Source organism: Acomys minous (genome assembly GCF_964271855.1).
Source record: "Acomys minous genome assembly, chromosome: 1".
NCBI lineage: Eukaryota > Metazoa > Chordata > Mammalia > Rodentia > Muridae > Acomys > Acomys minous.
The window spans coordinates 155,799,828-155,820,491 of record NC_140483.1 but is presented as its reverse complement, the minus strand read 5'-3'; the positions used below and the strand labels follow the sequence as shown (position 1 = coordinate 155,820,491).

Sequence of the window (20,664 nt, the reverse complement as noted above, 5' to 3'; positions counted from 1 at the left end):
TAGTGGCTGTACTGCCAGATCACTGGGTGGGGGTTTGTGTGTGGGGATGGAGTTAGGGGCCCCTTGACACTGCATCACAGCCTCCTCTGGAAGACTGAGCCCTGACCCCTCAGTCTGGCAGACAGCAGGCGCTGAGTTCCAGGGCTGTGACAGTCCTAGTCACTGGGCTTCTGAATGGTGTGTAGAGGCCAGAGTGCAGCAAAGCTCCAGGCTGGTGCCCCCTGTTTTCTAAGGGGTGTCCAATGAGAAGGTGGCAGAAGCGTTGGCTGGCTAGCAGTTAGCTAGGCTTTGCTGCCATCTTGTGGCTGAAGTGGTGCCTGGAGCTATGTAACAGGGCAAAGCCCTGACTAGGTAGCCTAGGAAAAGGCAGGCAGGGTCAGGGGACTTGAGGTCATACTCATAGATGCCGAACACTGTGTCCCCACCCTGAGGTACCATGGCAGGTGTGAGAAGAGCAGGGCGACCTCTGTAGATGAAGCAGGCAGAGGATGGTGGGAGCCAGTAATGACTAGACACCTTGCTTGTACTCAATTCAGGAGTCCTCCCATCAGCCCTGTGCCAGCGTTCTGTTTCTCTCCATTTCCCAAGTGAAGCTTGAGACGCAGTAGACAGTGGCAGAGTTCAAGCCGTGAGTGCAGGCCAGCCCTCCACTGCTTCTCCCTGCACACTGTCCCTGTGATGACTGTGTTGCACCGCTCTCCAGGATTAGAGCAAGGGCAGGCAGCTCTGAGAGGACAGGATCTCTCACCCAGGCTTGCACAGCACTCTTACCCACCACGGGATCCACAGTACACATTCTTAAGCAAGAGCCTCCAGCGCAGGGTCTAGTGGCCATACGTAAAATGAAGCAGCTTTGCTAGCTAGAGAATGGGATATGTGTGTCCACCACTCCGCTCACATCACTCACAGAGAAGGCGGCAGACCTTCAATGTTTTTCCTGTGAAACTGTGACATTAAAATTATACATAATTCAAATATCTATCATTAAAATGTGACACTATGTGAGCTTAAACAGCAAAAGCAACAGCCCACTTGCGTATGCTGAGCGAGCCCATTAACCTCTATTCTCATATTTATGCCAGTGGTTGGGGGGTCTGGGCAGAAGTCCTGGAAGTAGTGACCATCAGGTCAACCTCTGCTGGCAGGTCACGTGGTCAGGAAATGGGGGAGGATGCAGGGACCATCCCTTGCCCTCCAGTCCCTGCATCCCTTCATCTTTGCATAATGAGTTTTCCTAGCTATCCAGCCCCCAGCTCCATTACCTCCTCAAGTTGCCCTCCCCTCTCCCCAGCAGCCTCCACACTCTCTCAGCTCTCAGACAGTGGGCAGACTCTAAGTGAGGACAGCGGTGTGGATGCTGGGGAGACAGAGGCCAGCACCTCAGGCCGAGGAAGACAGACACCATCCACTAAGAGCAAGAATGGCAAGGAGCTGCCCCGGACGGAGAGGACCACAGAGGGTGCCAACAAACCTGTGAGTGGGGGAGTACACGAAAGGGCCCTGATGGAGGATGGAAGGTCCTGGGAGCCAGGAGACACTTAGCATGTGACACTTAGGAGGCAATGCTGGAAAGACTGATTCAGAACGGTCACTGTGCTAGGAATCTGGGGTCCCATCTTGCCCTGATCGTGGGTGACGAGGGCTAGCAGCTGTTCTCTACTTTCATGTGGCATGGTAGCTCAGGCAGTCTGAGGCCGAGCTTGGGATTCAAGTCTCTGCCACATCAGGCAGTCTAGGCCTTGGGTACTATTTAAAGAGCCAACACCACCAGGTGCTTAGCTTAGTCTGTGTCATATTTGAGGCTCAACTGTCCTCCACTGAGAAAGGCCACCCTTCTCCAACCTGCAGCCTGGCCTGCTGGAGCCAACATCCACCCTGGTGCGTGTGAGGAAAACTGCAGCCACACTGGGCATTGCCATTGAGGGTGGTGCCAACACACGCCAGCCTCTGCCCAGGATCGTCACAATTCAGGTATGTCCTGGAGGCGCCCCTTGTGAAAGTCTCCCTATCTTAAGGAGCTCTTCCTCAGCACCCACAAGATTTGCATTCCCAGAGGTGACACAGACCCTAAAGACAGACCCAGGGCCCCTTACATGTCTTCCCACCCCCACTCCATCCTACCCTAGAACTTGGAAAGCTGCCTCCTCTTGCTCTGTAGAACCCCAACTTTGCTAGGACTGTGGGCCCTAGATTGGCAACAACCAGCTACTTAGCAGGTGGTGAAAACTAGGTACCCACATGAACCCCTCTTGTGTCTCCCTATGCAGCGAGGAGGTTCTGCCCATAATTGCGGGCAGCTCAAGGTGGGCCACGTGATTCTGGAAGTGAATGGACTGACGCTTCGGGGTAAGGAACACAGAGAGGCTGCCCGAATCATTGCCGAGGCCTTCAAGACCAAGGAGAGAGACTACATCGACTTTCTGGTCACCGAGTTCAACGTGATGCTCTAGGGTTGGCGCCAACGTCAGGGCTATCGGCCAGGGTCACAAGCAGACTCCCCCCCCCCAACCCTGACATACACCCTGCCTGGTCCCCTGGCCCAGACTTGGAGAAAAAGAGAGCCAATCAAGGCAAGCGGAAAGTCAGGTCAAAAGCTGTGTGCCGGAAACACAGTAGGAACTCAAGAAAACTATGCTATATGAAGAGAAGGAAGGCAGAGCACGCTTCTCTGGGCCGGCTGGGGGTGCAGCCACCCCCAGATGCCTTGGTCTTTGGCTGTGAGGTCACAGAAGAATTTATAGACTGCTTCCTGCCAGGGGGACCTTCAGTGCCACAAATGAGCCGCCAGCACTCCTGTTCACACCAGTTGCACCCCCTTCCTCCTGGCTCCGTGTCCCTATGGCATTTATTTATTTATTTATTTCCCTTCCTGTGCTTTAGGGGACCCCAGGCCCCAGCTTCCCTTTGCACCCCTAGCCTAACCCAGAGGCCTTGCAGGCGACCAGCAATGTCAGTGTATTTATATACAGAGCTTATGACTTTAATTTTTCAATAAAGAAATCTGAACAAGATTAGGGGCCAGCGTGCTGTGCTGTCACCTGTGCGCTGGGGCTTAGGTCGATTGGCGTGGGGACATGGGAGGGGTGGACTGGTGACGCACCTAGAACGTCACACACTATCAACTACTGACTGAACACCAACTGCTCAGTTGGGGACATACAAGGGGAGGGGAGACAGGACTTGGGCCGGCCTCACCTGCCCATTGGAGGACCTTACTGAAGCTGTGAGGGTAAATTTTATTTAAGTAATGTGAAGTTACCTTTTTTTTAAATTAAGGCACGCAGATATGTTCCTGGGTAGAGTATGCTGTAGGCAGAATGTTTGAAAACACACACCGGGGCTGGGGAAATGGCTTAGTCAGTGAAGTAATTGCTGTACAATCATGGTGACCTGAGTTCAGTCCCCAGAACCCACATAAAAAGACAGACATGGTAAGCATACATTTGTAATCCAAACACTGGTGAGGCAAAAACAGGGTGACCGCTGGGGCTCACTGGCCAACCAGCTTTCCCCATCAACAAACAAGGAATGGCTCCTTAAAAATGGCATCTGAAGCCAGGTGTAGTGGCACATGGGAGACAGAGGCAGGAGGATGGCTGTGAGTTCGAGGCCAGCCTGGTCTATAAAGTGAGTCTACACAGAGAAACCCTGTCTCAAAAAAAAACAAAACAAAACAAAAACAAATGGCATCTGAGGTTGACCTCTGGCTGCTGGGGAGAGTGCATTACAGGTACACACCTGCACCCACACAAACACACCTTGAGCGTACACACACCTGCTAGACTGTGGCCATCTTGTGCACACCCCCAGGAAGCCCACTCTGAAGCTCTGATTCAAAGGCAAGTGACTCTTTTAGGAAGGACACAGAGAGGAGGTCCACTGCGCAGCGTACTTCCCAGAGGGTTCCTTCAGCCTTGATCTGCAGGATCCTGGGCATGCAGAGCGATAGACTGAGAGGTGTATCCACTCAGGGCCAGGGATGGACACACCTGCCTAATGATGGGCAAGGCCCCAAGCCAAGGTCATGAACTCCTTGGACTCTTCCTGCCCTCCCTCCCAGATAGGACCCATCTGCTCCAGTATCCAAGGTATGGAAATGGAGGTTGGAGGCAGATGTAGGGGGGAGGGTCAGCCAGGGAAGGTGGCAAAACTTGAGTTGGCTGTTGCCTGAGGACCGGCCCCAAGGGCCACTTCCTCCTGTCCTTACGATGTCTGGTGGAAGAGGTGTGTTCCTCCCCTTCCCTGTAAGGGCTGGTACCTCCATGAAGGAATAAGCCCTGACCAACTACAGAGGGCTTTGCTCCCAACAACACACATGAGTTCAATTCCCGAGGAAGTGTGGCAGGTGTGACCCTGTGCTCAGCTTCCCTGGGTGTAAGAAGCTCTTGTTCAGCACAGGCCCCCAAAAGTGATCAGATTTCCACCATTTGGGCCCAGAAATGCACAATACGCTGAACTGCACAACAAGTGCAGGCTATGGGGTGACAGCTACAGGTCCAGGGATGCCGTGCCCGAGGGATTCTACATGACCGTAACAGAAGAGTGCTCTGCCTCCTCTAGTCCAGGGCCTTATGGTTTGTTCCAAATGCAGAGCTTCCAGGCTGTTACTGTCTGGCGTGGAGATTGTAAGCCAGTCACTAGACTGCTGTTTGAACTACAGGGCAGATATTTTGTCCTGGCCCTAATTCACCAACTCCATACATGATCCAATCCCTTGGGAACAGAAGCCTGGCAAAAATAGGAGAAGAATGAGTTTCTGGCACTGTTTCTTCCAGAATTCTTGAGCCTGGCTCTGCTGAAGGGGTCCACTGGTGTATTCTTTACGGTTGTTTAACCATATTCCAAGGGAATTACATTCACTCATTTTTTGCAGTACTGGTGACTGAACCCAGGACTAGGTAACACTACAACTGAGCTAAAATCTCCAGTCCTTTAGATTTTTAATTTTGAGACAGAGTCTCTCTGTAGCCCCCAGGCTGGCTTTGAACTTGTAATCTGGCTGCCTCAGCCTCTCTGGTACCTGCAACCAGGCCCGGTTTCCAGTGTAATTTAAACCTCCAAATTCCTTGGTAGCAAACTTAGGAAGATCAAGTTCAGACCTTCAGCAGCCTGCGCCCCAGGATAGACAACCATACTGGTGCCTTGTGAGGGATTTTGTATGGTGGGTGGAGGACGAGTCAGACGTCCACCTTGGCTTGAAGAAGCCTAGACAAGGAAGACTTTGAGGCTTCTGCCATGTGGGCCTGCCCACCTGTAAACTACCTGCAGCTGTTTCTCATCTTTACATGCAGAGCACAGTGCTGACCTAATTTTGGAGGTCCATTACATCCAAACCGTCCTTTGGTGACCAAAGCCAGCCAATGCTGTGCTTGCTGCTGTTGGCTGTGTGCAAAGAGTCTGGCAGTAAGGCAATAGGGGAGTCATCTGCACGGGGAACACACATCCGGGTGAAACACAGGGACAGTAAGGCTGTTGTTAAATCCATGTCTTGGTGGGGCTGAAGCAATGTGTTTGTTCGCGCGCTCTGCACACGCAAAAGTAGCAGTGTTGAGTTAGAATGTTTGCCGTTCTGCATTGGCAAATAACAGAACTGGAGCAGGGGCCCAGGCCAGTCTGACACTCCACACTGCCATTGTTCGAGGTGGCTTCCGTGGAAGACATTATTCCTACCTCGTCCCTCTCTGACTGGCATTTCCAAGTCCATCTATCAGTTGTTGGGGCCAGAAGACCGGTGGTAACCCGGCCTATCTCACAGAAGCATAACACCAAATAGTGAGCGCACAATTTCTCACTACAGTTATTAAACGGCGGATCGCCATGCTCAAACCTGGTGACTCCTTCCTCACCTCACGGTGGCTCCATGGACCCCACACAGATATCCTCCCTCCAGCCGTCAGTTTCCCCTTTTGCCCCAGGGAAGGCTTGCACAGGGAGGTACCGCCCAGTAGATCTGAGATTTCAGCCAATTTAGCCTGGGAACCTGTTTCCCCGACGACCGCCTAGGAGGGGGCGGGACGGAGCCGCCAGCCTCTCAATGATTGGTGAACCTCACAGAAGCTCCACCCTCAGGAACCCGCCCCTCTGCCGTCTTGGACAGGCTGCGGGTATTATGCAAAGCAGCCACGCCCCGCCTCGCGCACGGATTGGAGGCCTTTGTCTGCCGCTCAACTCCAGGAAACCAGGGCGCGCGGTAGCAGCTGCAGGTGAGACCTAGCCGGGAGCGCGAGGGGGAAGTGGAATTCAGGCTGCAGGGGACTCAGTTTCCCCTTTGGGAGGGTGGAGGTGGGAGCGGACAGCGTTGCCAGATTGGGCACTGCAGGACCCGAGAGGCTTTGGATAGCTCCACGTGGGACGCGTGAGGGTACCGATCCAGTCTCCGAGAGTCCGGAGCATGCGACCGCGGACTCAGCCGCACCCCTAGGAAGCCAGTACACCCAGACCCATGGTCCTGCCTCTTCGGCCTCAGTCTCCACCTCCGCGCAGTGGGGGCGTGGGCTTCTGTCCTCCAGTCCCTGCAGGTCGCCTACCGGGCAAGGGTCCCATGGGACCGGGGGTGGTCCTTGGCGGGACTGCAGTCTGTGTTTGGGCAGGAGGCGTGGCCCCCTGTTGCTTGGTGACTAGGGAGGTGGGGCGTTTCTCTTCTGGGATTTGTGTGAGGCTGGGTCACCCGGCAACAACTCCTGGGCCAAGCAGCTTCAGAGCCTCGCGCCGTCCCGGGATGACAAACGCAAGTTGTTGTTGTTGTTGTTGTTGTTTCTCTCTCTCTCTCTCTCTTTATTTTGTCGGGCAGGGGTGGGGGACAGCGTGTGGTGGGTTGTCTCCTCACCTCAGTGGGAGGGACCGGGAGGACTTGTCAAAATAGGGCGAGTTAGGAGGCACAGAGAGGTGGCGCAGCTTAGTCAAAGGCGCACAGCATGGAGGCAGGAATCTGGACTCAGCCTTGTACTAGGAGGCAGAGCCAGCGCATGCTTGCTGTGAAATCTTGGACGAGACTTCTGACGCTCCTGCCCCAGGCTTAAGTTGAAAGAAAGGACAGGACGAAGAGAATCAAAAGCCCTTCTGCGTTTGAGAAAGTTGGACTGGAAAGTTGCTGAAAACAAATGCGAGCTATTTTAGAGCCCAGAAGAGAAGCTGAGCCCGCTGCGGTGAAAAGAGGCATTGTTTCTGCCCTCTAAAACAGAAGAAATAGGCTGAATCTGAAACATGAAGGTTAAGGCTAGAGACACACAGACTTCCCGAAGAAGTTCCCAGGTTCCTCTTCTGGAGTTGTAAGGGTTGATGCTGGGGCCGTTTTTTTGTTGAGGTTAATAGAATTGCTGCCGTGGGTTAAATGGGACCTCAGGCTATTTGACCAGCTGATGTGGGGAGCAATCTGAGGGTGTCCCAGGCCGTATGGGTTTGTCCCTTGGCTGTCCCCGTGTTCTGCAGGAGGGACAAGTGCCCACGCGGGTATTTCCTCCCAGAGGCCAGCTGGTTTGCATTGGAACCATGTGATCATGGCTCTCTTGAGAGGGGATTTCATCAGCTGCCAGAGGAGGGCTTTCCAGAGGGCCTGGGACTCTACAGACGCAGCTGGCTGCATCAGGAGGAGACTTAGAAACTGTAGGGCATTGTGCCAGTCAGTGGACCCCTGTGGGCACAGCGGCCTTTCAGAGACTCCACAGACCTTATGTGTGCCAGAGCCTCAGGTTGCCCCCTCCCTAGGCAGATCTAGAGATGCAGCCGGAAGTCACCCTCATGTTTTACTTCTGAGCACCTCAGTTTACCCCTCTAGAAAATGGGCAGGGTGATATTCCCTCCAGTACCATCTTCAAGCCCAGGTGGGTTGCACCTTAGAAAGCTTTTGTTCAGCATCCCCAACTTAGTTTAGAGATTAAAAAAATTAAGCCAAGTGAAAGGACAGAACAGCATTGGTGACAACAGCTAGCACAATGAGTACTGATTTCAGGCCACAGTACCAGGAGTCTGTAGGTAGTGAGGTATGTGTGTTTGGGGCATGGGGGCGGGAGGGGCGCTGTTATCTCCCCAGTGCCTGGTGCCCTGCTAGATTTTGTCACTTCATTTCTTACCATTGCCACTAGGTGGATGCTGTTGTCCCTGTGGTACAGTCTGAGGTGCAGAGAGTTTAAATCGTTCATCTGAAGTCGCACAGCTCTTCCCTGGGGTTAGCAGGCCCTCAGTGTGGGATGTGCATGGGTGAAACCAATGCTTTCTCAGCAGTTCGCAGCATTGCACTCAGGCGTAGTGTGTTGGTGGCTTGAGGGAACCAGAAAGGGCTGTGTATCCAGGCTTGTCGGAGAGACACATGCCAGCTGAGAAAGTAGCTCAGTGGCGAGCAGTGAGGGCTGGGCTAGCCTGAATTCTAAAAGATCAGCCCTTTCACCTTTTAAGTGACCAAGCATTCTCCCCACGGCTGTCTCTATGAAGGGCAAAGAAAAGCCTTGTCCCTTAGGCTCATCTGGCAGTATGTGCAGAGGTTTGGAACATTGGAGGGTGATGTGGACTCTCTGGGGGGAGGCACAGGGTCCCAGACGCCTGGAGAGAGCATGATTAGTGTCTCCAGAATAAACCTCTGGGGTACCACTTTTCAGCCTACCCAGGGTCCCTGGCTGCTGGGGAGGGTATCAGAGAGGTTGCAGAACAAAACAGCCAAGGCTTCCTGCCTCCATGGCCTCCCATTTTAGTCTCTAGTCTCTCCTCTTTCCAGTCTATAGCCCCATCTTGGCTCTGGTCTCCACTGCCAAGTGTCAGCCAAACCAGCTGGACTGCTAAGCCAGACCCTCCTGCCAGGGCCTCCCCTACCCATCTCTAGACCCTTGCCAGCACTCGTCACCCCAGAGCCTGTTCCGGAGAGGAGCTGGGATCAAAGCCAGATAGCACGCCCAGCTGTCAGTGTCCTTGTGGTCCTGGCACTACAGCCAAGGACCAAGTACTTGAGGGAGGGGGCACAAGTCTAAGATCCCCTAAGTTAGAGCCTCATCTGGGGGGGGGAGCACTCTATTTATGAATGCCTCTAATGTGCTGTGTGGCTTTGGGCTGTCTGTGTGACCTCTCTGAGTCTTCCTTATCTGGTAATTGCCCATTTGCTTATGAGGAGCCAGTCAGATAATAACCTGCTATGCCTCAGAATGCTGAGTCTCTAAGGCTGGGAGCTGGGAAGCCTCCTCTTTGGTGTGTTGTTCTCAAATGTTGCACAGTGGCCAGGGGAGCAAATAACAGCTCAAGGCATCAGATAAGTAAAAAGAGAAGACGTGGGAGCTGCTGGGTGTCACAGAAGGTCAGAGCTGCCAAGAACTTCAGGGCTCTGAGAAGGGAAACTGAGGAGGAAGGGCATGCCTGAGTGTTGCTATGCACATGTGAGGCAGGGTGCAAGCCCGTGTGTGTGTGTGTGTGTGTGTGTGTGTGTGTGTGTGTGTGTGTGTGTGTGTCTGGTGGTAGGGATGGAACCTGGGGGTCTCGTGCCCACTGTACTGAGCTACTCCTTCCGCCTTCACATTATAATTGTAAACACCATTCTGTATTTTTCTGTGAATAACTAAAAAAAAACAAAAAAAAACCCTATTCCTTTTAGAACAAATATTTTATTTCAAGACAGGGTTTCTTTGTGTAGTCCTGGCTGTCTAGGAACTCACACTGTAGACCGGGCTCGCCTCAAACTTACAGATCCACCTGCCTCTGCCTCCTGAGTGCTGGGGTTAAAGGCATGCTCTGCCCAGCTGGGAACAAATAGAATTCCAGCGGTCCCCATTGTTGGACACTGAGGTTGTTTCTGGCCTCTTCACTATATGTTTCACTAACAAAATAATTAATATGAGACATTCCTTACTTACAAGACATGAACAGGAGTCTCTGCCTCCTTGGGTTGATAAGGAGGTTAGCTAATGAGAACTAATCTTTAGAAGGAAGGACTTTTTACAAGGTATTTGACACAAAATCGGTGCTCAGTAAAGCCTCAAGGTAGCAATACATTCTTGGCACCATGAACTTTCAAAATTTTACTTTGAAAAAAAGCTAGCGAGAGAGGTTGAGATTTTTCATCTATATGGTTGGACACACCGTCCTTATAACCTTTGTCTTTATTAGTTAAGCATGGCCCGTTTCCCTCCCTCAGTGGCTAGGGATGAACATACATTTCTTAGCTGGGTCTCTGGCCTCAGGACTGGTTTGGAAGCCACTTGGCAATAGTACCCCTCACAGTTGGGAGGGCTTGCTCCCCTGGGTGTTGGGGGAGCTCTGAAGCTGGAGCTTTGGTTGATGTTGCGTCTTCGGGGGAGCTGAGTGCTGCAGAGACCACACTCTGTGGCCACATCACTGAGGTCAAGGCCACTGCTCTCCAGCAGGTGCTCTGTGCCAGCTAAGGCACTGAGCCAACACCTGAGGGCACCGTCCCTCTTTACTTCATCCCATGGGTCTTGTAAAGCCAACAATGCCCCCATCTTACAGATGAGTAACCGGGGCCTTGAGAGTCTTTATCAGCAAGGATCTTGCCAAGCTCACTCCACTTCCAAAGGCCCGGAGGTCTCAGCTTGTCTCTGGGGCCACCCACCAGGACAGTGGGGCTTCCTGGGTGGGCAAGTGGAATGGAGTCCAAGACCTCTGATCACCTCAGATATATATTCTTTCTTTCTGTTTGTCTGTCTGTGTCTGTCTGTCTGTCTGTCTCTCTTTCTCTCTCTTTCATTTATTTTTATTTTATGTGTATGAGTACTTTGTCTCCATGTATGTATGTGTTCCATGTGTGTATCTGGTGCTTACATAGACCAGAAGATGACATTGGATCCCTGAGAGCAGGTGGTTATGAGCCATCATATAAATGCTGGAACTGAACCCAAGTTCTCTGCAGGAGCAGCGGGTGCTCTTAGCTGCTGAGATGTCTGTCCGGCCTCTTAGTGACCCTCTCTTGATACACCAGATCTGAAGCTCAGAGAAACACCCATGTCCCAGGTGACCTGGGAGAATTCCTTAGCCAGGCCTCCATCACTCTTCTTGGTCCTCTGTGGCATCTGCCCCTGCCCAGATGCACTATATACTTTAAACTGCAAGGTCAGCTTCCTGGGCAGGAGGAGGGATCGACCATCCCAGAGAAGAGCCAGGACACAGGAGGGATGGAATGACAGCCCCACTCCCATGGGGCTCTCTCAGGATGGATGGATTGCTCGTGCCTCTGCTGTGCCTCTGGGGCTCCCGAAGGATCAAGTGAGGGCAGGTTGGGTAAGCAGTGACAAGGAGAGGGCAAAGGTCTAGTGGAGTGTCTGGACCCAAGGCCAGGGCAAACAGTAGAAGGCTTGCTGCGTTCCAGCAGCTAGTGATCAAGGTAGAGATCTGCTTTTTTCTTACCTGGGTGGCTGAGAACTATTATCTTCCTTCTATGTCAGTTTTCTCCCCTCATCAATGAAAGAAGACACTCTTCTCTAATGACTCCTAAATACACTTGAGGCAGGGCCTCCTTTTGCAGAATTGTAGCCTAGACTTTAGGCTCCACCCTGAACTCTGTGCACAAGCCTTAGGATCGCAGGCTGGGTCAGGGTGAGCATTAGTCTTGGTCAGGAAGAGCCAGGCCCTCACATACCTGAGTCTCTACCATGTTCGCCAGCTTTGTGGCCTTGGGCAAATTGTGTAGGCTCTAGGGGCCTTATTTACTCATGTGTGAAATGGGCACATCACACCAGTTTTGATGGCTGTTAGGGGCTACGGGCAGCTAGCTACCTGGGCAACTGGCTAGGTGTAATGGATGATCCAGTATGCACTTGTGGTGTTTCTGCCATGTGTCAACCATCTTGGGTACCAGGGACCTAGTAGTGAGTGCTTCAAGAGCTCCTTCCAGAAGTCAAGAGAGCTGGCCATGATCATCCCCTGGTGAGCATCAGGACAAATGGCAAGTCCCAAGGAGGCCACGCAGAAGCCAGGTCTGCAAGCAGCTTAAAGTCAATGGGGTGTAGAGCTGATCGTTGGTAAGAAGGACCTGTTGGGGGACACCAATAGGGGAGCAGTGAGGTGGTGGAGCGCGCAAGCACAGAGGGAGCGAGGGAGGACGGAGCAGGGCAGAACTGCAGCTTCTGTTTGTCCTGGTCCTGTGGGCAAGCATCCTGAATGGCAAAAGTGTGCAAGGCTGTGTTGGAAAGCTTGTGCCTGAGAAGATCCCATGAGGCTCTTGGGTGTGGAGGGTGTTTCTGCAGGAGACAGAGATTCTGGAAGGTATGTGAGGAAGACAGGGACAGAGTCCGGTGAGGGTTAGGAAATTTGGCAAGAGGGACACAATGGTTGATGAGTTGCATGAGGAGTTACATGATGGTAGGGAGTGGCCAGGCGGCCCACCCAGTTTGGCTTGAGAACCTAGAAAGGAATAGGATGTGGGTAAGGGTAGGGAGGGGGAGGGAAAGGCCCAGGGGCAGAGTGAAGGACAGTAAATACTGGCTGCTGCCTCTCAAAAGGGCTTGAGGGTGTGCCAGCAGCGGCAGCCACCTGGTGCTGATGGGTTAATGATCAGGCAGGCTTCGTGAGTGAGTGACAGGATGTCAAGGAAGCCCGCCTTCCATATAATGGGCCACATGGTCACCAGAGCAGCAGGGAGGGCCTGGGTAGGATTTGGCTCTGTTCCATTATCCCAGAGGGCTACAGGGAGAGCCCCACCACCCAGATGTGGATACAGGGCAGGGCCAGGGATGCAGGAGTCGGGAGATTATTCTGCTGGGAGGTCCTTGGTGCTAGCGGTGGCTTAGCCCGATACTGGCAGCTGGCTCTCAGAGGCTTCGTTCGCTTCATTCATCCATCAGCCACAAGCTCTTGGGTGAGGCCCGAGACTCCCACCTAAGGAGACCTAGGGGTAGAAACTATGATGATGAAATAACTCCAAGGTCCCCCTACTGCACACCGAGAAGGCCGTCTGTCGTGAAATTGACAGTGGTCTCTCTGCAGTGACCACTTTGTTTGGCTCTGCTCCACAGAAAGGAAACCAGTGGCCCTTGGTAGTGGAGCCATCAAGGTCACAGAGCCAGCAGGAGGTGAGGCTGACAATGAACCTCCTGGCCTATGGACTCTAAGATGGTCTACATCACACTTGGGTAGCCCCTGGCCTGGCTGTTCCTCTGAAGTCCCCTGAGGGCTTTCTGGATGTCAGAGGTCGATCTCATGTCTCTTGTGTTTCCTGACTTGACTATTTGGGTCAGCAGGCCAGAGTAGGAAGCCAGGAGCAGGCTCGGGGTTTCTGTAACCTCGTCCCTTGGACCTGGCTCCTGCTTCCTTTGGATGCTCTGCTCCAGCCTGGACCCTGAAGGTCAGATCCTGTACCTTCTCCCCTGGCACCTGAGGCCTCTCACATCACATGCTGTTTGCAGCTGCCTTTCTAGAATGTTCTGCAGCAGCTATTCTTGTGGCTTGCTCTTGCCTCCCTGTCCTTCCGGTCCCTAGTGTGACTGTGGTCTCCCCTCCCCCATCCCCTCCAGACCTTCCTGATGGTTCTGCCTCACCTCCCCAGTGTGTTACTCTCAGACCCGTTGTCTTCAAACATAGCACATCTGGCATCTGGTACCCGAAACTACTGGTGCTTAGAAACTGTTTCCCTTGGTTCTATAAGTTCTCAGCCTCAGAAATACTCCAGGCAGCCTGGGCCCTGGGTCACCAGCTTGTCTCTCACACTCTGTGTGGCTGTGCCCTGCCATGCTTCTAGCATCTACCTCGCACCTCTCACAGAAGTGAGGGGACCTGAGAAGCCACTGGTTGATCATCAAGATAATTCCGTTCCTTCATCTCTGGGGGCCTCTGAGGGCAAACCTACAAGAGGAGGCAGTCATGTGATTCTCAAGTCCTCCATCCTCTCATGCTATCTAGAAAATTCCAATGCAGGTGTGTCTGTCTTCAGGCACGGGCAGAAAGTGGAAGGGAAGAAACCCCCTAATCCTCCCTGATAGTGAGACAGAGTTAAAGCTGGAAAAGACATGGTTGAGCACCGAGTCTGAGACCCCTTGTTAGCAGGGGCACTGAGGCACAGAGTAGCAGGAGAGGCTCTGATAAGGTCATGGGTAGCTGAAGAGACCCATGGAGGGTACAAGAAGCTGCAGGCTCCTCTTCCCAGGTCCAGCATGCAGTGTGACCTTAGCCAAGCGTTTGGCCTTCTCTGAACTTCTGTCTCTCTGCCTGTATGCAGGGTGGTGGCTGCGGTGGTCCCTAAGCCCAAGGTCTCAGAAGTTCCAGTGAGGTCTTTCCCATCAGTGCAGCGTCACACTTGCCCAGCAAGGGGTTAAACTCTTGGCGCCAGCTCTGCACAGCACCCCTCCTCCTTTTCACAAACACTTGTAGGAAATCAGGCTGGGCGCTTCCTGTGAGGAGGAGGAGGAGGCAAGGCAAGGCCTCAGCTGCAGGGGCGGGGAGAAGTGGGGAGCGATGCTTGTCTGCGAGCTGAGGCGGTTCTGGCTGGCAGAGCAGTCTGGAGGCGGTCCAGGGTGCTGTGAAGGCAAGGGGCTCCCCAGATTTGAAACAAAGACCTTGTGGGCAGCTCCCCTGAGCCCAGGCTGGCAAGATGGTGGTGTAGTCCGAGTGAGGTAAGGAGCTGAGGCAGGAGGAGGGCCAGAGGGAAGGCCGCCTTCCCTCTGGATGGGCCAGTCACAGAGTCTCTGGACAACCCTGGCAATCAGCCCAGCCTAGCCAGGAAATCACAGCTAAGCAGCTGCTGCCACTCCTGCCCAGCTCTGGGAGTCCGGCCCCCAGGCCAGAGTGGACTCTAGGATGCTAATTTCCCCTTCCAGATTTCATTTGGTTCCCTTAGTGAACTTGAACCGGCATTGGTCCCTCTCTGTGCCCCAAGTGAGTCCATCTCACAGGCCAGTTAGTGCTTGGGTTGCCAAGGGCCTCTGGAGATGTGCAGGAGTGAGGAGCAGGGTAGGAGGCAGCATTCCCCTTCCTCACATAAGGACAGGGACAGAGCCTGGATGTTCTGGGGGCCAGGAGGCCACTTTGGACCTCAAGTGGGGCCTGTAATAGCCTGGCCCCTTTTTAGTTCCTCCCTGGCTGCTTGAGTGAGTCAGGGACAGTCTGGACCATCCATAGTGGGTATCTCTGCTTGCTGTAGGCCAAAGGACACTCCTTGTGAACAGGTCTATGTGCTGCCACTGATCAGAACTTACACTGGAGCCCCACAGCCCAGCCCTTTAGAAAGAAAGGCCCAGCAGGTTGGTCAGGAGGTCTTCCCCGCCCGCCACTCCCCCCCCTCCCACCCCCCCCCCCCGACATTCTCCTTCCTCCTACAAGTCCGATGATGGCCTTGCTTTAATAGCCACCGTGATCCCTTCTGACCTAAACTTCCTGGTTGTTCTCATTAGGTGTCTGTCTCAGTTTCCTTGTTGGAGTGAGGTTAAGGTGGGGATGTCCTGGCTATCCTTGGCTAAGTGGTGTGGCATTTCTGAGGGCCAAGGCAGCTGAAGATTGTGTAGCCACACTGGGAATCATCCTGGAGCCTGGTGTATTGAGTGGCATAAGGGGAGGGCCCTCAGGCTTTGTAATGACCCAGGGCAGGAAACAACTCCCTTCCATTACACACACACACACACACACACACACACACATTCTCTCTCTCTCTCTCTCTCTCTCTCTCTCTCTCTCTCTCTCTCTCTCTCTCTCTCACACACACACACACACACACACACACACACACACACACACACACTTTATATGAAGCAGTGGAGAACTAAAGACTGCCTAACGAGGAATTAAACAGAATCCCTGGAGCGTTAGAACTCGGGGAGCAGGTCTCTTCGAGTGTTGGGGGGGGAGGCAAGGGCACAGAAAAAGCAGTGTTTGGTGCTTTCTCAGGTGGGGACCCTTAGCCCAGTGGTTAGCAGGACTCAGTTTTATAGCGCTGGCCCTTCTGGGTCAGGGCACAGTTCATATGGCGCTTTCACTGCTACCCTCTGATGGCTGTCCTGCCGGGACCTCCCTGCCTGTCTGTGGCACTCAAGCACAGGGCCCTTTGTCTATGCTGTTCCTCTGTCCTGAGTGCCCTTCCTCATTCTCCCCTAGATTTGCTTCCCATGTTAAAGCGGCCCCCAAACTTTCTTTAGTGGCTTTTCTGGATTGCGTCCTTCATGGTGGGTGAGATATTGGCAAGCTTATTCTTTTTTTTTTTTTTTTTTAATCCTATGGGCATAGAACCTCTAAGTTCATTTGGTACAACTTGGGCCAGTATGCTCACCAGAGCCGGACGATGGACACAGCAGCAGCAGGGCTACTGTTCCCCTTTACAGAGAGGAGCAGTCAGCCAGCCACCAGCCTCAAGGGGCAGTAACACCAGGCCTGGGATCTGCTCAGCCTGCTGCTCTGTTGTAACTTCATCTCTACCTGAGGTTAGCATATATTTGGCATTGATGTATGTTTACAGACTGACTACCTGACTGGCCTGACCCAGGCTCCATGGTGCCGAGGCTTGCACAGAAGACTAAGGTCATTCCCAGGAAATGCTCACAGGTTGAAGCACTTGAGAAACGTGTGCAAAACTGTAGCCACTGACCGCTGCCGCCTGTGACGTGAGGGCTTCGCTGAGAACAGTGAGATTTCTGCCACTGAGTCATTGCAGAAAGCAGGCTGTTCCTCTTTTATGTGCTGAGGCCTCTGTGATTGGGCAGGCTGCTCTGCAGTGGGCTAGAAAAAAAAAAATAGCATTTCAAAAGTCAGAAAACCACACGCCACAGCCCTTCCTCGGCAGAAATGTCAAAAGGAGGCAAGACACAGTTGCACCCCTCAACCTGCCCAAGCCTCCATCTTCCACACTGGGAGCCAGAAACTGGGAGAAGCTCTGGTGAAGTCCTTGCTTAAATAAAGATCCTGAGGCTCTGTCCCAGGGCCACTGAGCCAGGATCCTATAGACATAGCCTGAGTGCTGAGAGAGTTCTTATGTATACTCAAGGCCAAGATCCCCTATCACCATAGATTTGAGGCAGCGGCGCAGGCTCTGTACGGTCTTTTGTGAGGAGTGGGACACTACGTGTGCCACTGCATGCGTCAGAGGTCAGAAGACAACCCGGAGTACTGAGTCTCGCTTTCCGACTTGTTTTAGACAGTCCCTCATTCACCGCTACCTATGCCAGGTTAGCTGATAACGTTCTCCTGTTGGCCTCCCAACTCCTTGTAGCAGCCTGCTGGAATTACACGTGCTTGCACCCAGCTTCTATGTGTATTCTGGAGATTTGAACTCAGGTCATTAGGGTTATGAGCCCAACTTCACTCTTCTATTCATCCTTTTTAAAAATTACATTTAATTATTGTGTATTTATCTGTGTGTGCACATGTGTTACCATAGGACATATATATCGGTCACGGCAGTTTTGAGAGTCAGTTCTTTCCTATCATGTGTGTCCCAGGAATCGAACTCAGGTCCTTAGGCTTGGCAGCAAGTGCCTTTAGCTGCTGAGCCATCTCACCGGCCCTCTATTGCTTCATTTTAAAATACATGTAGTACATTGATATGCAGATATACAATTAGAAGTATGCATAGAGGTATAGGTGTGCAGATTTTTACTATTGTTGATATGTGGTTACAGAAACAAACAAAACCAACTAGGAGAGTCCTGGGCCAGGACTGACCTCTTGTCATCACACTTACTGACCAGGGCATCCTGGCTGAATCACTGTTTTCTCTGAGCCTTGGTCTTGTTAATGAGGTGGGAAAGCAGATATTTCAAGCTTCCTGCAAATTTGGGAGGGTGGGAACAGTGTGGAGATTTTCAGGATGTGGGAGTTTTACAGGGACTGGGGCAGGGGAGAAGCCCTTGAGCCGCCATCCCCAGGGCCAGAGTCACAACCAAGGGAGAGTTAGCCTGTGTCACTTCCTAGTCTTTGTGAAGCCAGGCTTTCCCAAGCAGCCCCTGCCTCTGGGGAACTGAGTCTAGAAATAGCTGCCTGATGACTTTTCCCAAATACGTATTTGAGCCCCGGAGTCTCAAGGACAAATCTGACTGCCCAACTCCAGCCTGCAGGGAAGAACCCAGGCTAGTACCAAAGCCCAGTGCCTTCTACCCGAGTCCATCCTCACTCCTGTCCTGCTCTGGGAAAGGTCCCTCCCTCTCTGTGCCTCAGCTTTGTATAAACTCAGCATAGACAGACACTAGGACAGCTACAGTTCTTTGATAACTGAGTGGCTGGCAGCTCCTAGGTCCTGTGCCTTTTCCCTGAGGCGAGACTTCCTGGGCCCAGCATGATGATTGACACAGGAAATACCAGCAAAGTGCTAGAGTGTGAAGGGACAAGAGAGAATGAGGAAGAGAGGGAAGGATGAGGCAGCCCACCTTGGGCCACCCTCCTCTGCCACCAGGGCCCTTCTGACGGCCCCTCTTGTCGCCAGGCTGTCCACCCTGGTTCACTGTCCCAGAGCAAATAGAGCAGGCCTTCTCTACTGCCCCTCGGCTGGGCTCTCTGCCTGAGAGTCACGTGCAGTTGCTGAGGATGTCATGAGAAGCTTGCTGGGTTTGGCATCCCCACCCCCCAGCACTCCCTGTCAGTCACCCAGCCTCCGTACTCACAGGACCCCTGGCCTATAGTGCTCTAGTATGTCCTTTTTGAGGCAAAATTTATATAACATGAAACTAGCCACTCAGCAGCCCTTGGCATACACAGTCACATGGTTGCATTGTATCTCTTCAGCTTTCAGAACATTTCCCTCACCGCCTCAAGGAAGCCCACTAAGCAGCCCAGGACCCTCCTCCCCTCCCCAGCATCACTGTGGCAGCCACCACTTGGCCCCCTTCCTCTCTGGACTTACTTGCTCTGCACACAGGACACACAGGACTCTTGTGTCACAGTTAGCATAGCACTTTGGTGGTTTGTCCGCGGTGGCACACATGTTGTGACTTCATCCCTTTTTCTGCTGTCATCCCATTCCTTTCTGCCACGGAATAATACTCTGTTGTATGTAGAAACCGCAAATTGTTTCTCCATGCAGCTGGGTGCCTGGGTGTTGTGAACGTGGCTGCTGGGGCATGTGTAGAGCCATGTTTGTTTGCACACCTGCTTTCAATGAGTCTGGGCACTGGAACCAGCTCACCATTTTCTGCTTTCAATCGGAATTCGTGTCTCATTTCCAGAAGAAACCATGTGGTGCCTTCCCTGACTTCCTGGGCTTGGGGTGATGTCACCAGGGCTTTCTTACCACTTCTCACCTGGTCGGTGGCCACTTGCTAATCTGCGCATGTCCTCCCATGGCCAGTCAGTGCTGTGAGAAGCGCCTGTGCCTGGGACTGGAGACAGAGCCAGGTGTGCAGTCACAGTAACTAGCATTTGGGGGGCACTGAGTTATATGCCTGTCATCCTATGGGCAGTCAGTGTTGTGAGCAGGGCCTGTGCCTGATGCCTGCAGACAGAGTTAGGTGGTATGTGGTGACAGTAGCTGGCATTTGGGGGCCACTCGCACCTCAGTGTGCTTCCTGCTAGCACTTTACCCTAGAAGGAGATGAATCCTCACCTCGTTGATGACAAATGAGGGCAGTGTGTTAAAAAGGTCACACAGCAGAGGGCTACCTGCCTTTGGGGGCTCCAGCTGGTAAGTATGATGGAAGAAGACCCGAAGGATTGACATGATCCATTGTTTGTGTCCCAGCAGGCCACAGGCAGAATGGCTGGTGCTGAGAGGAGCCACCTGTGACTTGGACCCCCAGCTGCAGCTTAAGTGCAAAGATGAAGCGGCCCAGGTGAAGCCAGGCCAGGGCCCATGGCCAGCTCAGGGACAGAAGCACACTGGGCTGGGCCAGGCCTGGGGCAAGGGCCCCGAAGGCGGCGCTGGGCTTGGGCTGAGGAGCAAGATGCAGCTGGAAGCAGTGACCAGGGCTGGGGACATAAACAGTCTCTTCCTAAAGCCACCAGCCCTGAGCTCCTGGAGGACTTCTGCCGGGCACAGGAGCAACCACCACCCCTGCAGTGGGACCCAGACATGCAGGACTCTGAAGAGCCTTCTGGAGAAGGTGAGGTGGACTCCTGTAGCGTGAAATGGCAAGGTGCTACCCAAAGAGCCTGTCTTCCAATAGGGGCAAGAAAATAGAGGCATTGGTATAGTGCTTACTTAAATTCTATCTTTTTTTTTTAACATTTAAATTACACAATACTGCACATTTTGGAAAATGTAAGCAAATAAGAGGTAAAGTTAAAAGCTGTTCATGATTCTATCCCTCCCCTGGTGAGACCTCTTTTTAATATGTAAATATTATATAAGCATTCAAATGTAATTTAGAATTCTCCATTGTTGCTTGCTTCATTGTTATCTCCATAGAACATTTTCCCCATTCTTCCAGTATTCTTCCACAAGTTTCTCCTAGGGCCTGCATGAAATGACTCTCCCATAATTCTTTGGGCCAGTTTCTCTGGCCCTGTAGGATACAGATGGGTGCTGTGGTCAACATTGCAGAGCCATCCAGCCCTTTGCGCACTTGTCACCATTGTGTCTTTGGTAACTTGAATTGCTTGGCTCAGGGCTTAGGCTTATTCTAAACCCCAGGCGGCAGGTAGTGTTAGCATTCTTCATCCTCACCAGTGACTGCCGCCATTGCCAGGGGACCAGCGTGGAGGGACTTCTCAGATTCTCCCATGGCCAGTCCCTACTCCACTCCAGCCTCAGTATATCCACCTATGAAATGGGCATACTGACACCACTGGGAACAGGAAGGGCTTGATGTGTGGTGGCTCCTCTGC

General features: G+C 52.8%; 2 protein-coding genes across 13 annotated transcripts in view; both read left to right on the top strand.

Annotated features, from left to right (window-relative positions):
• WHRN (whirlin) overlaps nucleotides 1–3,011 on the top strand; it is an 89,528-nt gene extending 86,517 nt beyond the window's left edge. For 4 of the 6 annotated variants that reach the window (XM_084795030.1, XM_084795031.1, XM_084795025.1 and 1 more), the window contains 3 exons: nucleotides 1,292–1,473; nucleotides 1,849–1,971; nucleotides 2,268–3,011. In XM_084795030.1, coding sequence (XP_084651156.1) covers nucleotides 1,292–1,473; nucleotides 1,849–1,971; nucleotides 2,268–2,450 — 488 coding nt within the window. In that variant the 3' untranslated portion in view covers nucleotides 2,451–3,011. The remainder of the gene's footprint in view (nucleotides 1–1,291; nucleotides 1,474–1,848; nucleotides 1,972–2,267) is intronic. The other 2 variants (XM_084795027.1, XM_084795029.1) reach the window with 1 other exon arrangement.
• A 3,124-nt stretch (nucleotides 3,012–6,135) lies between these two features.
• AKNA (AT-hook transcription factor) overlaps nucleotides 6,136–20,664 on the top strand; it is a 47,496-nt gene continuing 32,967 nt past the window's right edge. The window contains exons 1-3 of one of the 7 annotated variants that reach the window (XM_084773730.1): nucleotides 14,178–14,537; nucleotides 16,141–16,334; nucleotides 19,580–19,940. In XM_084773730.1, coding sequence (XP_084629856.1) covers nucleotides 19,691–19,940 — 250 coding nt within the window. In that variant the 5' untranslated portion in view covers nucleotides 14,178–14,537; nucleotides 16,141–16,334; nucleotides 19,580–19,690. Of the gene's footprint in view, nucleotides 6,204–6,656; nucleotides 6,728–14,177; nucleotides 14,538–16,140; nucleotides 16,335–19,579; nucleotides 19,941–20,664 lie in introns of those variants that run through there. The other 6 variants (XM_084773733.1, XM_084773734.1, XM_084773732.1 and 3 more) reach the window with 6 other exon arrangements.